General features: G+C 37.8%; 2 protein-coding genes across 4 annotated transcripts; one reads left to right on the forward strand and one right to left on the reverse strand.

Annotated features, from left to right (window-relative positions):
* The first annotated feature begins 221 nt into the window (after positions 1-221).
* LOC121988410 (DNA-directed RNA polymerases IV and V subunit 4-like) lies at positions 222-6,185 on the forward strand. 3 transcript variants are annotated; one of them, XM_042541827.1, is made up of 10 exons: positions 222-402; positions 1,053-1,130; positions 1,677-1,805; positions 1,966-2,076; positions 2,851-2,962; positions 3,078-3,155; positions 3,254-3,287; positions 3,369-3,437; positions 3,642-3,728; positions 5,984-6,185. In XM_042541827.1, exons 1-9 carry the CDS (start codon positions 351-353, stop codon positions 3,714-3,716), a joined length of 738 nt encoding a protein of 245 aa, XP_042397761.1. In that variant the 5' UTR covers positions 222-350; the 3' UTR covers positions 3,717-3,728; positions 5,984-6,185. The 3 variants fall into 3 exon arrangements, with proteins under 3 accessions (XP_042397761.1, XP_042397760.1, XP_042397762.1); XM_042541826.1 differs by lacking the exon at positions 5,984-6,185 and adding an exon at positions 3,832-4,263 and having other exon boundaries at positions 223-402; XM_042541828.1 differs by lacking the exon at positions 5,984-6,185 and adding an exon at positions 3,832-4,263 and having other exon boundaries at positions 225-402; positions 1,677-1,775.
* A 951-nt stretch (positions 6,186-7,136) lies between these two features.
* LOC121991279 (basic leucine zipper 43-like) lies at positions 7,137-7,552 on the reverse strand. The gene has a single exon (XM_042545290.1). It carries the CDS (start codon positions 7,542-7,544, stop codon positions 7,137-7,139), a length of 408 nt encoding a protein of 135 aa, XP_042401224.1. The 5' UTR covers positions 7,545-7,552.
* Between the last annotated feature and the right edge of the window lie 7,901 nt (positions 7,553-15,453).

Raw genomic sequence — 15,453 nt, forward strand, 5'->3', positions numbered from 1 at the left:
ATATAAAAATAAAAAATATACAATTTAATAATAATAATAATAAAAAAGTAAAATATTAAATTAGGTTATTCATTAATTTTCATACAATTTCATTACATTATCTAAGTTAAACCAAATAATATTTAATTATATTTTATTTTCTATTATTTTGATTATATAATTTTAAAATAATTATATAATTAAGATTATACATGATAATTTATTTGCTGTCGTTAACACGGCAGGTCATTTTGGGCCGTGGCGGCCCAATTCCGGTCACGGTCGGCGATTTTGCCACCCCTTCGTTACCAATAGGGTTTAGTCGGGGGAGTCCTCTTTTATCCTCTCCCTCCTCAGCTACACTCTGGTGAATGGCGGACAAAGCTGGAAAGGGATCTGCCTTTCCTGGAGGAAATGATCTAGGTTAGGTTTTCTCTTCCATTTTGTGTTGTTCGCGTCTTTGTGTAAAAAAAAATCATTTTTTTTACTTGAGTCTACAAGCTAATCACGTGTTCTGCATAAAGGTTTAATTTTAGACTTCAGAAAACGAATTCGTTTAGTGCATGTTCGAAGATTTGATAGTTTCATTGAGCACCTAAGCGACTAGGGGGAAAACGCAATTACATTTGTTCTCTTGTAAAATCGTGGCCTGGGGTTGTTGGTAGTCTCATTCGAGAAAGAAATCTATCGTTTGCAGCCTGAGAAAAAGTATTTTCCATCGTTTTTGAAGTTATCTGTGTGAGAGAAGGTTTCTTATGCGGTTGCATTTCTTTGGGAGGCGAAATTTCCCTTATCAGAAGTGTGGTCTATAGATGCGCATCGACAACCCTCTTTGGTGCCGACTCAAATTTTAGCCAAAGTTAAGACGAGTTCTTCATATAATATAATAGTAGCATACCTTCCATGGTGCGCTGCATTGTGTAAAATTTTGATATGTTTCAGTGACTATTCTATACTTCTAGTTATAGTATGATCCTTTATTTTTAAGGTTATGCATTGGTTTTGAATGCGCATAGGTTTAAAACAGCTTTTTTTATTCTTGCAGAATTTTAATAGCAGTATTTTTGGTGCAGGATCACTCAAAGGTAAGAGTGCTGCTGCCCTCAAGGAGTCGCATGTTGAAATTGAATTATCAGATTCTGATGGTGAAGGTAGTAATTTTTTTCCTTTTCTAATTTAGGCGTTAGTTGATATAAAGAACTGTTCTCACTAGGATAGAACATAGCATGCAGCGGAAACCCTAACTTTTCACTGAAGAAAAATCTCACCTAGAAAAAAGCAGGAATGCTTTTATTCAATAGTGAATATTATATAAGACAATGACGTTTATATGGGCCCAATATAAAAAAAAACTTAACAAACAATTACCCCCGGTATTTTGTTACCAATTCAAAATACAAACTACTTGAAGAAAATAACAATCGAATTATTTCCTTTTCTGCATTGGATATTTGTACATGTTTAGTTAGTGACATAGCATACTTGACATCTAGTTTTCTGATTCTTCATTCTTGGTTTTGGTAGGTGTTTATTGTTAATTGATGATTTGTTCATAATGTAGCACAATTTGGTTTTGAACTTGAATGATGCATAAGAACACATGCCAATTATTCAAAGTTAAGGTCATGATTCCTGCCAAATGTCACCGTCCTGGTTAATTGTAATCAATACCATAATTTATGTTCATTTTTTGTTAGGTTTTATTGAAACACCTCTTCCAAGTTCCAAAGGAAAATCATCAGCTGAGGCTAAATCTGGCAAGAAAAGGGTCTCTTTTTCAAGCTTAAAAACAAGTGGTAACAATCTATTCAATAATTCAACTGCAGGTTCATCCTTCCTTTCTTCTTCAAATTCTTTTAGTTTAATATATCACTTATTAACATAGCTCTAGCAGGTGCTATTCATCTTCCCTCCAACCTTTACTATTAAAACATACTTTTTGAGAAAGGTACCATTAATGGAATTTCACCTTGTTTTATTGTATAGGAGATCTTGGTAAAAGTTCCAACGTTGGAAAGGCTGGGGGAAAAGGAAGCTTACCACAAGCAACACCACTCGAGCCTTTGATAGCAGAAACACAATTGAAACTCGAACTAGGTCATTGATGGACCAATATTTAATTATTTTTTCAGCTTTTATTTTTCTTTAACATTTTGCTTAGTATTTTCTTTTCATATTTTTTTTCCTACAGATTGGAGTCAATTTTCTTTTAGTCCATAAAATAAATAGTTGTAGGTTTCATATTTGGCTCCATGAAAATCTCCATTTCTTTTTCTGATCAAAGAATTCATGTTTGTATATTTTTTGGTATCACTCACTCACTGCAGGTTAGACCTGACTATTTTGAAATTCGCAAACAGTATCTCTGTGTAGTGTGGCACTTACAACTAGTTTAGATATGTACATCATTCATTATGTTGACCATGGGTTGAATTAATGCGCAATCTTATTCTTTATATCATTTTTGAGTATCTTAGTTTTTCTCATTCTGACTTGTATTTTTGACTGTTCCGAATTTAGCAGTTGCAGCAACTACTACAGTCTGCATCAAGACTGAAAGTGCTGAATACCCTACCCATGAAATTAACTCTCCTATTACTGATAGAGCTTTTGATAAACAATAGCACTGCTATCTAATTTTCCCTGTATATCCTCATCTGTGCTGCATATCTTTTTGGTGATGCAATCACAGAGGGCCAAATGGTTAAAATAGATTTAAAAAATCTGTAATTTCTTATAATTTGTTTTGCTTAGAACCACTTGTATTATTATCACCATATGTAGGAATTTTGTGCTATCTAACGAACTTAGTTAAGAACCTTGTGCTAATCTGTTGGGGACTCATTTTTTTTGTTGTTGAACTTCTTTCAGAACTTCCAAAAGGTGCTAGATTATTAATGGATTGTGAAGCTGCAGAAGTTTTACAAGATATCCATGAACACATGACTGTTCTATCACAAGATCCCAAGATAAAAATGCCTGAGTACTAGCTCGCAATTACATTGGGACTTTGTTCTTTTCTCTGTGCTTTGTTTGCAGATTATTCATATTTTCATAGTTGATAATTGTTTTTCTTAATGATATAATTTTCTTCTTAGGTCATTTAGCAAGGCATTTCAATATTCCAAAGTCAATGATCATTATAACAATGCCAAGGCTGTGCGACAGGTTTTGGAGTATCCTTCAGTTTTAACATACTATTTTTGGTTAACTTTTGCATTATGTCATTATTTGGAAAGCCTTTTTTAATTGGACCATTAACTCAAGTTTCTAGAACTTTGAAACTAAATGCAGTCACTGATGGCGAGGTTTGTACTTTAGCTTAACTATTCTTGATTTATGCATTTTGATCCCTCTCTATATGCTTGCTTTTGACCCCCCTCGCTCAGATATGCTTGATGGGGAATGTTTGTCCAGAGAATGTAGATGAAGTTTATGCTTTAATACCATCCTTGAAGGTGAGTGTTGTAATTCCTCTCTTTATAGGTGTTGTTTTCACTTGGTACTCTTATGAGATCTGTCCTGCTCGTACACAGTTTAAACTGAAATTTTGGTTAATAAAGCAGAAATTTCTTGCTTCTCTTCGGTGGATTGTATATAGTTTATTCCTTTGACATTTCTCTGATATGATTCTAAGTCATTTACTGCACTTGTATACTTAGGGAAATATAGAAAAGAATGAAGTGGCACTCAAAGATGCCATAGCTAGTCTGGCAAAGTTCCGAACACCAAAATAATTATTGTTGCAGGTAACTTTTGAGCATATTCCACTGCTGGATTCGTTTTTGTTCTCATGCTACTATAATCAATTCAATAAATTGTTATGCCCTTTTGCTTTAAATTCATCTGCAGTTCACTGTGACCAGGATCAGATTTCCTATTACCAGTATCAAAATAGTGGTTCTTCACCTGAGAGTGATTTAGATCACCGCTCTATAAATTTAAGAAGCCACCTCGTTTGATCTGTTCCGGATTTTCATGGCCCATATGAGAAACTGCAGTGGTTTAAGTGTCGGTAGGTTGTGCCTAACTAGGCACAAGAAGTTGGATCTCTAAGTCTAGAACATGATGAGTTCGCTTGTTGCTACCTCTTCCTGTTGGAGCAAACTTACCATTTTATATATATTACTTTTTTTACTAGCAGTGACACTACTGAATGGGCTTGACTGAGCTATGGCTACTTTATTGCTGAGTCGAGCTAGGCTACAGGCAGCACTGTCTATTTGACAAATTTTGAGTCATATTGAAGTTTCAGTTTATGACAGGAATTATACAGTTTCGGTACCGTATTGTGTTATGGCGATATGATTTCGGTATTTTTTAAAATATAAATATATTAACTAAAAATAAAATATTTTAAAAAATAACAAAAGACAATTCGGTGCATAAGCCTCCTGTTAGTGCGAGGTCCCGGAGAAGGATCAAATCACATTGGATCTAGAGCTGTAAATGAATCAAGCGCTCGTGAACAAGCTTGGTGTTCGGTTTGGTAAAAATTTGTTTATATTCGTTTAATATACATAAGATTAATTAAATAAATAAATTTGAACAGCTCGTTAGGCTAAACAAACAAGCTTGAACACATATGTGTTCAGCTTGTCAACGTTCGTGAACAATGTTCACGAACCATATCATTAATAAAATTCTTTTCAATATGCTAAATAAACAATAAAATAAAATAAATAAATTTAAATTATCAAGCTTAATAACCAATCAAATAACTAAGGGGGTGTTTGGTTGATGAGTTTGGGAATGAGGGAATGAAATGATAGTAAAAGATAGTGTTTGGATTGTAAGTTTTGGAATGATTACTAGATTTATGAGAATCAACCAAACCCATATAACTTGATGGGTTTCATTTCCATTCCTATTCCTATTCCTATTCCACCCTACTATCAAACCCATACCCATAGTGATTCCCATCATTTAACCGAACGCCCCCTAAAAGTTTCAAACAATCAAACAAGCTTGAATTGAGAGCTTGATAACATCTAAACAAACTAAGTTTGAACTAAGCTCAAGCCAAGCTTGAATTGAGAGCTTGATAACATCTAAACGAACCAAGCTCAAGCCAAGCTTCAAACAAGCTCAAGCGCATAAAAAATAAACCAAGCCAAGTTTGAACACTCATTTCAAAAGCTTGGTTCATTTTAAGCTCGGCTCGACTTGTTTACCGTCCTAATTGGATTTATTGTACATAGTCTTATCTTGTATTTTGCAAGAGATTGTTTCTGTGACTTAAACTCGTGATCTCAAGGTCACATGACATTCATTTTACCATTGTGTCAAGGCTCTCATTCATTTAAAAAATAAAAAATATTAAAAAAAATGAGATTATGATACTTTCATATGGTAAATAAATAAATAAATAATTTATAATATATTTTTAAAATTAAAATAAATAAAATATATAATTAATGAGATAATTTTATTATGGTTTAATTAAGTCTATTTAAATTATCTATTATAGCTAGGAATTGATTGCAATTATTAAGTTAAGTTTATAAACTTATTAATTTAAAACACCTCCCACTCCACTTCCTTCCTGTCTCTTGATTTCCTCTACATCCAACTTTCGCGATCAACTCACACCTAGCTGCTGCGGACACTCTCCCCCTTCCTTTCCCATCTCCCCCACGTCATGCAACACCCAGCTACAATCAGTGCAGCCCCTCCTGCGGTGCAGGCGGATCCCCCACGTCATGCAGCAGTGATCGGCGCAAGCCCTCCCCCACGTTGCATGTCGATGGTGGATCACTACGTCCCCACGATGTGCAATGCTTCCATGACAGCCGAGGAGCTTCTGTTGGGCGTGTCAGTCAGTGGATAGAATGAAATATTTCACCCGTTTCGCTTGGTATGTCATGAGAGTTTAATCCGCGAGTATCTCAACCATAGCAGTTATGCACTCCCTATCTGAAGTTCTGTTGTTCACGGTAAAATCTCAGTTGTCTTTGTTTCTTTTAGAAGAATATCAATCAGTTCATTTGGCTTATCCTTTCAGGTTGAAGTTGCAAAAATGCTAATCAATGCTGATCGTAGTGAATTCCAAGTCCATGGGCCTCTAACTGACTCATTGCTCGTGGTTTCTGAGCTTGGTGATAGATCATACTCGTATGTTCATTATGCGAATGAAACTTGACTGAAACTTTTGTTCTCGTCAAATTATTTCTTGATGAATCATATTTGCACTCTGTTTTTCTATAGTTTTCTGATTGTTTACCTGTGCTTTTGATTCCGTTTACTTCATTTAAGATTGTTACTAGTAATTCATCATCATTGTTCTTATCCCTATTTCACTGCATCCAAATCTAAAAGCTTCCATGAATGCGGGTTGAGTGGGTAATATGAATTGCTTTCTACGTAGGATTCTTTGAATTGAGCTGGTATATTATGTATGCTCCTTGTGAATGAAAATTTTGTAATATCATTAGTCTTGTTTGTGGTTTGTAATCTCAAGCTGTGTTAGGTGAAATGGTCGAAATATATCATTTCGGTATATTATTGAATTTTGATATCCTTGGGTATCAAAGTTTAAAATCTCTAGTCGTCTAGTTGTGTTGTAGTATCTACTTGTGTTGTAGTATCGATCTTTGACTAAAAAAGTATTACTATTCTAGTGTTAAAGATGTTGAAGGATGGAGGGAGGTGGATGGGAGCTCATGGATGAGACCCGAAAGCCGAGGACTGTAGGGTCGACAGGTCAAGGGTGAATTGGGTAAATTTCACCCTGCTTGTACAGGTACTGTCCCAACCTCTCACAATGAGGTGGTGGGACCCACTATTTAAGTGTGGGTCTTACCATCCAAATGTGAGAGGTTAGGACAGTGCCTGTACAGGTAGGATCGAATTAACCGGCGAATTGCTAAGGCGGCTTGCGATAAATGATTAGGAGTGTGTTTCGTACGAGGAAAAAGCAATATTTGGGTTGAACGGAGTCTTGATTTTATTCGAAAGGATGACGAGAATGGATTCATGAGTAAAACTCACTTGCTCGTTGTGGGTGAAAATAATTTAAGCAAAAATTAAAAGAATATTTTTTTTTATTTTTTAAAGACGATCTCTGAAAATGATTTCCACCACTATATATATATATATATATATATATATATTAATACACTAATAATTCAATCTAAAATTCACATTTGCAAAGATTTTTAATCAATATTAAAGATTATAGAACTCAACTGTGTTTCCAGACGAGCGAATTTGCTTCGGAGCTCTGTTTCTTCTTCCTCCATCCAAGCATTCTCGTGCCGGACCTCCTCCCTCGCTCTCACGACCTGGTTCAGTTCTCTTAGAAGACGGTGGTTTGCCGACCGGAGATGTGCCACCTGTGCCTGAAGCTCGGAGAGCTGCTGCTGCTGACGCACACGTGCACGGCGCGCGGACTCCCTGTTTGACACCATTCTCCTCTGTTTCCTCTGCTCTGCAGTGCTCTGTTGCTGGCGGTCGTTGAATATTTCCGTGGCTCCGACGGCGTTGGGGGAGCAAAAGCTGATGAGATTGTGGAGTAGCTGAGAGTAGTTCTGGAGAGGAGGAGGATTTGAGGGAGAGAATTGCATGGTCGAAAAGAAACAGAGGAGCAAGTTTGAGGGCGTGGTGTTGGAGCAAGGATCAAGTCAATATATAAAAATGACACTAAGTTTCCATCAATACGGCGGGAAAAGATCTATTTTATATATATATATCTCATCTTACTTTATAAAAATTTACTTTTGAGACTCGAACTGACCTTGAAATCATGTAATAATAATTTTACGTTAAGAATGTTGATGGAGTTAATATATAGCTGGCTAAATTTGTTCATCGTAAATAAGACTTTATTTTAGAGGACATGTGACGGACAAAACAGATGAAATACATGACATGCATAATAAGATAATTTAGATGTTGTTTCGATTAAATATCGTGGATGATTAAATTATTAGCCAACGAATCTGTTGACGTGCCCATATTTCGGAGATTGTCGATGAAGATGAAAAGACTTGAGATGTGTTGAATATGTGTGAATAAAGAAGAGGAGAAAGATGATAGAAGTTCTATTGTGAATGAGACTTTAGTTTTATATTGGAAGTTTAAGGTATGTTGGTTAATTTATATTAATTCACATGTATTGAGGATGTGAATAACTATATAAAGACTATATAGTTGAAGAGAAATCGGAGTCCCATTGTCGTTATCTTCGTTAGTGTAATAGACAAAGTAAGGAAGATTCTTAGAATGCATTGTGTATTGAAATATTCGTAGTCTTACAAAGTAAGGATATTAGATCAAAACTGAAAGGATGCCAAGATTCAGTGTCAAGAGAGAGTGTTAATGATTGAGTCCGAGCCTAAGAGATGATGTCAGGATGTTGGGATTTAAACCTAGACAAGGGCCATGATAATTAACTTACCCCTGGTTATTTTGCATCCATAGAAAAAGTGCATTGGATTTAAGTTCCTTTTGTGTGATGAATTTGACTCTCCATAAGTTAAATCCATCGTACCTTAATTTTGACTGATAACACAGCAGACTTTTTATTCGATGGCACACGCAGAACCACAAAACTCCACCGTATCAAATGTACAGCCCTCACCTTGAAAGTAGACTATTTTTCCTCTTACTTTACTTATCATAAATTTGAAGTTCGACTTATATAGACTGCCGACTTAACCGTCGTGAGGCGGTGAAGATAAAGTTAGTGCTTGAAGTACTAGTTGCGTTTACTTTTACTTTTCGTGCCTATCGCATTAAGAATTCAATAGCACTTTATGGTTCTAGACCATGCTATTATACTAATATAAAAGGAACTCGACAAGGAATTTGTGATGATTAATTTATTAATTTTTTCTACAACCATGCGTAATTTGTGATTAGTGAGACGATTGAGGTAATCACTTTTCGTAAAGCCAAAAGCAATGACTATCATGCCAATAATTATCTAGTGGCACAATTGGTTTCGATAGGTTGAATACTTATTAGGCACCCTCAAAAAATCCTCTAGATTATTTGCTAAATTCTTTTGATACAATTATATTATTTTAGAGAATCGATCTTCTAATTAATCATGATTATATTATATTTTTTATCTACTAAATTTTTATTTTGACTATAAGAATTAAAGGCATTAAATCCCTTTTAATAGTGCTGTTTTATAGATCAATTGTTACTGTAATAATTTGAAAATTAAAAAAAAAAGAGTTTTTAATTGAAAACAAAAACAAAAATGAAGGATACAACAAATAAAGCTAAATTTGGGCAAACCCCTCTTTAATCCATCACATCGCATGACTTATTAGTTTTTTATAAAAAGAAATGCATTGGAATGGAATCTTCTTTTTATATTATCTTCTTTGTTTATCTTTTAGCTTGCTTAAGTGGAAATGGCTTTTGTATGCTATCAAGGTTCTTAAAATAGTGCAAATGGGCAGAAGGTTGGTGCAACAAGCTCAATAACTTTGAAAGACAATAAATATTTTTTTTTTTAAAAAAAACACTAATTCAATGTGCTCACAACTAATTAATGGTTATTAGTGGTGTTGTTGCATTTTAGATGGCCGATTATATTTATAAGAAATTAGTTGAGATGGAGCTAATTATCTAGTTTAATTTGATATTTCAACTACCAAATAAATCTGAAAAATAAGGTGGCTCCTAACATGACACTCCGGTGTCACTAATTATTCAAGCGCTACATACATGGATTGTATTATGAGTTTTGTATATTGATTGTTTGGGAAAATGACTCTTCCACTTATTACCCCACCATGCCTTAGGGGCGAGCTAATGTTGTATTCCATGATTGATTAAGATGTGTATTTTTAGATTTGTAATTAAGCATTTGAATAAGCTGAGATTTATTCATAGTTCTCATATAATAAGAATGATAATTGTTTAACACTAAATATTCATAGATTACTAAAGTTTAATCTGACGTTCGTTTAAAATGATCAATAAAATATATAACACACTTCTATGGAGTCAAAATTATCTTAATGCTAATTTGAACTGACACCGTCTGTATCTAACTTATCTAAGTCAGCACACATCTACATCACTCAATCCATCTAGCAAGATTGTCAAATTGGTCGGTTACTCAAGGCCAAGTGGATCATGGGCTCCGAAGAGTTGCCCGAGCTCGAGCCTAAGTAGGAGCACGCAATGATGAGTGTCTGAGTGGTCGAACTCCTGAGCATTAAGTGATGATAGTCTAAGTGACTGAATGTTTGAGTGGCTGAGCAGCCGAGTGGTCAAACACTCAAATGGCAAGGACCCGAGAGATCAAGCTCGAATCTGAATGTTCAATTGCTAGAGCCTTATTTCTGCACGAAGGCTAGTTTGACTCGGCAGTTAAATGGTGACTTTGAATCCACAATAAAATATTTTTTAAAAAACAAAAATATATTTAATTTTGAATCTATGATAAAATAATTTTACAAGTTTGTATATCTAACAAAATAAAAAAAATACAATCATTCATGTCTACGAAAATATGTTAATTTTTATAGGAAAATAAAATGACTGCCATCATAAAATTTAAAAACTAGTTAAATTTTTATATATAGAAAACTACTTTTACAATCATTACTTACAGTTCAATAAATAAAATTTTAAATTTTTATAAAATAAAAATAATCATATTAATAATGCCAACATAAATTACACTTAAAATGTATCACTTTCAATTAGCCGTATATGCCAATTTTAAAGAGATAGTTGGTGTGGAATTGAGGGAGTTATTCGAAACCACTTGGGGTAAATGGTTGTAGCCTTTGGAAGGACAATACCAAAATCAGATCGATTCGACTATAAGGGAAATTAATAATCATTCGAGAGGCCTTCAGTTTGCTCAAGACAAAGGACTTCAACAGATCATCTAACTTACGTTGGTTTATGCGCCATAGAGATAAAGTTTTTAATAGCTCAGTTAGCTATTACTTCTCTACTTTATGTTAGGAGGACAACCAATGCCGTGACTCACTCCTTAGCTAAGTTTTCTTATTCTTCCCCGCTACATTTTATTGGGAGGCTGGGAATTTTCCAAGTTGATTGGTAAAACTTGTAATGTGTGACATTAACATTTCAGAATAAAGGTTACAAGGTTACTTGTAAAAAAAAATGTATAACATATTGATCTTGCACTAAGACCCCTCGAAGGACGAGCCCCCAGTGAACTGTCTGAAATGCTGACGAAGTCGTCATGACCAGAGCAAAGGTGGGACCATCGGATATGTCTACGGAGCTGTAGAAGGAAATCATCAAGCCCACAGGGAGGGATGAATCGCTTGGAGAGCTTGTAAGGAGTAATGGAGCGAATGAGGGATTAGAATGGAAGTCAGGGGTGCCCCGACCCGTCTACTCCGACGCTCAAGTCAGTCTCCAATAGAGTATATGAAGCAGATAAGTAATACTACAATGAAATATATAAAAACTGAATGTAAAACATACTAGGCCCATACAAAAAATGATTAACCAGGCTGGGTAACGTCGAACCTGGGGTAACTGGCCTGCCCCCACAGAAGTTTCCCACCGACCACTAGGGTAAATCGGGAAGCGCTCGCAGCGGGCAACCCAAGAGCTCAACATTCTTTAGTTGCATGCCCCATTTGGAGGAAAAATTCCTACAAATTCGCCATATCTGGGACTCGAATCACGGGTATCTGGGTGACAACCTGGATGCCCTACCACCGCACCATAGCCTTAGGGGCAACATACAAGGCCCACAAGAGCAAGCTGGAGGTGGTGCAGGGTCGGAGGCGACACAGAAACAGAAGGCCGGTGACGAGGCTAGAGGGCCAGAGAGATCGACCTATCGGAACATAACAGGGACTTATAGGTTGAAACATAACAACGGCGCATAAGTCGAAACATAACAATAACTCACAAGTCGGAACATAACAGTGACACATAAGATGAAACATAACAGTGACACACAAGCTGAAATATAACAGCGGCGCAAAGGCTGAAGACTAGTCAGATCGGGGTTTGCAGGCCCAAAAGGGTGTCCGATCAGTGGGGCCGAACGGAGATGCTGGATATGTGGCACAATAGCAGTGTGAATCTAAGGTTAGATCAGCATCAGAAACATATGACAGTGCAGATCTGCGCTGGATCAATGTCGTATCTGAAGGCAAGGGCGCCGACAAGTTAGATTCGACTGCTAGGGGCTATGACAGCTGCCAGAGGCTAGATCGATGTGGAGCACCACAAGGGGTGCACAACATCGACAATTTGGGGGTCGGACAAGCAGCGAAGACTATCGGATTAGTGTGGACGACGTGAGGCGTGAAGGAGCGAAGATGGCGAAGGGGTTGTGGACAACGTCAAACCAAAGGCGATAGAGCCTTGCGAGTAGAAGAGAAGGGGCGACATTGGCGTTTGAAAAAGGGAGAGGTGGTGCGTGCCCCTATGACAACAGTGTCTCCCGGGAGGGAGAAGAGGGAGAGGTGGTGCTAAGGGAGATGGAGGTGGTGCCGGAGGTGATACTTGAGCTATCAGTGTGCAAAGGGAGATGGAGGAGACACTTGGGCTGCTGGTGCTCCTGTGAGGAGGCGACAATGATGGAGGAGGTTGGAGGGTGGCCGTCAGAGTGCCAGAGGGTCGGAGGTGTTAACATCAACTTCCTTGGCGACGACTTGTGTGAGGAGGAAGAGAGAGAGAGAGAGAGGGGGGGGGGGGCAGTGATAGGGGTGGTGATGGAGCGGATCCGACGGTTACTAGTGGCTAGAGAGCAGATCTGGCGGTAGGCTTCTTGTAGGCGGTGTACGCCCAATAAAAGAAAAAAGGGCCTCCTCTGCTTCGTTGAAGTCGAGCCCTAAAAAAAGGGGCATCATCGTGAAATGACCAAAATACTCTCACCCATTATGTATCCACATCCTTACCCCACATCATAAGTTTTTCTGTTGGGACCTTGACATCCGCTAGGGGGGGGGGGGGGGGGGGGGAATAACGTCTTACTCAAATCGTTTGCTTCCTATAATGTTAGTGCACAATGGAATACAAAACAAACTAATAAATAGAAAGCTAAACTAAAATAAGAAGAATGAAGACAAACAAACCACAAAGACACACTCGTTTACGTGGTTCAGAGATAAAGCTCCTACTCCATGGTTGTTCGTAAGGTGGACGATCTTGATCCGTCGGTGGATGACTCCCAGGAAAACTTTGGCTAGCTCAAATCTCCTTCTCGGTGGAGAAACCTCACCATAATCTTGATCCAAACACCCTTAGATCACAAGAGAAGCTTGAAGCACTTAGGAGACTTCTAATAGACTTTAACCAAATATATTTCTTCAACCTTACCCAACACCCTGAGCTCTATTAAATAGAGTTCGGGAGGAAAATATCAAGCTATTTTTTCGCCACCAGTCAACTGGTCCTAAGTGGAATTTAACCGTTACAAGCCAACGGCTCGATACCAATCGAGTACTATAGTGCACCAATCGACTACTGCAATGCACCAGTTGACTGCTACAGTGCACCAGTCGACTGCTATAGTACCCGGTTGACTGCTACAGTGCAGTTTGACTGCTACAATACCACTCGACTGTTTTCACACCCGTCGGGCACAGAAACATTCTGTGCCCTGCCCCAGTCAACTAGTCAAATTCTAAACCTAGGATTTGACCCCAGAATATATTCACTTAGTACTCGTCCTTGCTCGCACAACCTAGACCTAGCATTCTAGCATCCTCTATCAGCCTTGTATTGGTGCAGTTCGCACTAACGGTCTAACTCAGGTTTTGATAACTGATAAGTAAGTTAAGTTAGGTATTGTTGTGATCTAACCATCTTACCAAGTATGTAGGATATTAACCAGATAGGTCAAAGGGTCGACCGGATATCTGGTATGAAGTCTAGATAGGTTAATGAGCTGACCGGATATCTAGCAAGAAGTTCAGCTAGGTCAACGGGCTAACCGGATAGTTGGTACGAAGTTCAGCTAGGTCGACGGACCGACCAGATAGCTGGTGCGAAGTTCAGTTAGTTTGACGAGCCGACCGAATAGCTGGTTCAAAATCCAGATAGGTCGATGGGTTGACCGGATATCTGGCAAGGAAATCTAGTTGGGTCTGCGAATCGGACAACTAGTAAGTTGGTAAGTTAAGGTAAGTCACTGGAGAAGAGTGACCTTGTGAGAACGCGTCCCGGTTGAGGGACAGTAGACGTCGTTCTAGGTTAGGTCCATTTCGGATCCCTAATCTAAGACCTTGACTAGTTCCTGATCTTAGGAGGATAGAAACTAATTCATACTGCTCATTATTATTGTGCTAACATTTGTCTTGCAGGTTATTATTTTGTTTATTGGACTAACATGATCTTGTAGGACAAAGGAGCAAAATTGCCTTCAAATGAACCGTATCCGAAAGCGCCTTCAAGCTTGATGGAAGGCGCCTTCGTACTTTAATAGAAGGCGCCTTCCGCAGGATGAAATTTGGACTTCGTCGTGGATAAGTGACGGGTTGTTCAGGATCGATTTTTTAGGTTAGAGGTGGCTTCAATGACTATGGAAGGCGCCTTCCATGCTCTTTATAAGCTTGCTCACTCAAAGCTTCGATATAGAACACATATACGTGCTACTACGCATTCGATTGAGCTTCCGACTGCTTCTTCTTCCTGCTGTTACTCTAGAAAGTCTGTCTGCCTTTGAGCTACACTTCTGGGACGTCTGAATCATCTTCGGCAGACCGATAGCGACATACCGAGCTCTCTATTTTTGTTGGTAACCTTTTTATTAGTGCTACATTCTTAATTCTGCTGCTTTAAAAGGGAAGTGTTGATTGTTACAATGTGCATATTCTTGTACTCGATTCCCTCTTTCGGAGGTACTAAAGAGGCATTTAGTGGATTACCCATCGATATATCCACGATGTAGGATTGATGACGTGCTAGAGGGGAGGGGGTGAATCATGGCTAATTTGTTTGTTTCGGAAAACTCAGAATAACACAACAGAATAAAGAAGACACAAAAGTAATCACTAACACGATTTCTTTTACTTGATTTGGAGTATGTGACGACTCCTACTCCAAGACCCACGATCGTTAATCACTTTCGGTGGACAATCACTAATAGCTCGAAAATTCTTTACAAGTAAGTAATTACAAGTACAAAACTAAACAAAGTATACCTACAATATAAGTATAAGTAAAAGAGTCATTGAATGTCGGAATAACAGTTGAGCATTGTTGAAGTGTTTGGGAGTAGCACACAGGAGCATAAATAGCCTGATTTTCGGTCTCTCTCAAGTGTTGGTCAAGACCCCTTTTTATAGCCTCTTCAAACCTATCCAGATCCTTTGATCTCGGGATTAAGTTTTGACTTGATCCGGATCGGTCTACCGATCCTCAGGTTCGGTCGACCGAACTTGCTAAATCCTCCCGGCCTTCCATCCAGATGTAGTCTCTCTAGATGAGCCTTTGTTCGGTGGATCAATCCCTTTGTTCAGTCGATCAATCAGTTGATGGTCTCTGCCTTATTTGATGCGATCA

This window comes from Zingiber officinale, chromosome 6B, assembly GCF_018446385.1.
Source record: "Zingiber officinale cultivar Zhangliang chromosome 6B, Zo_v1.1, whole genome shotgun sequence".
In the NCBI taxonomy this organism is placed as follows: Eukaryota; Viridiplantae; Streptophyta; class Magnoliopsida; order Zingiberales; family Zingiberaceae; genus Zingiber; species Zingiber officinale.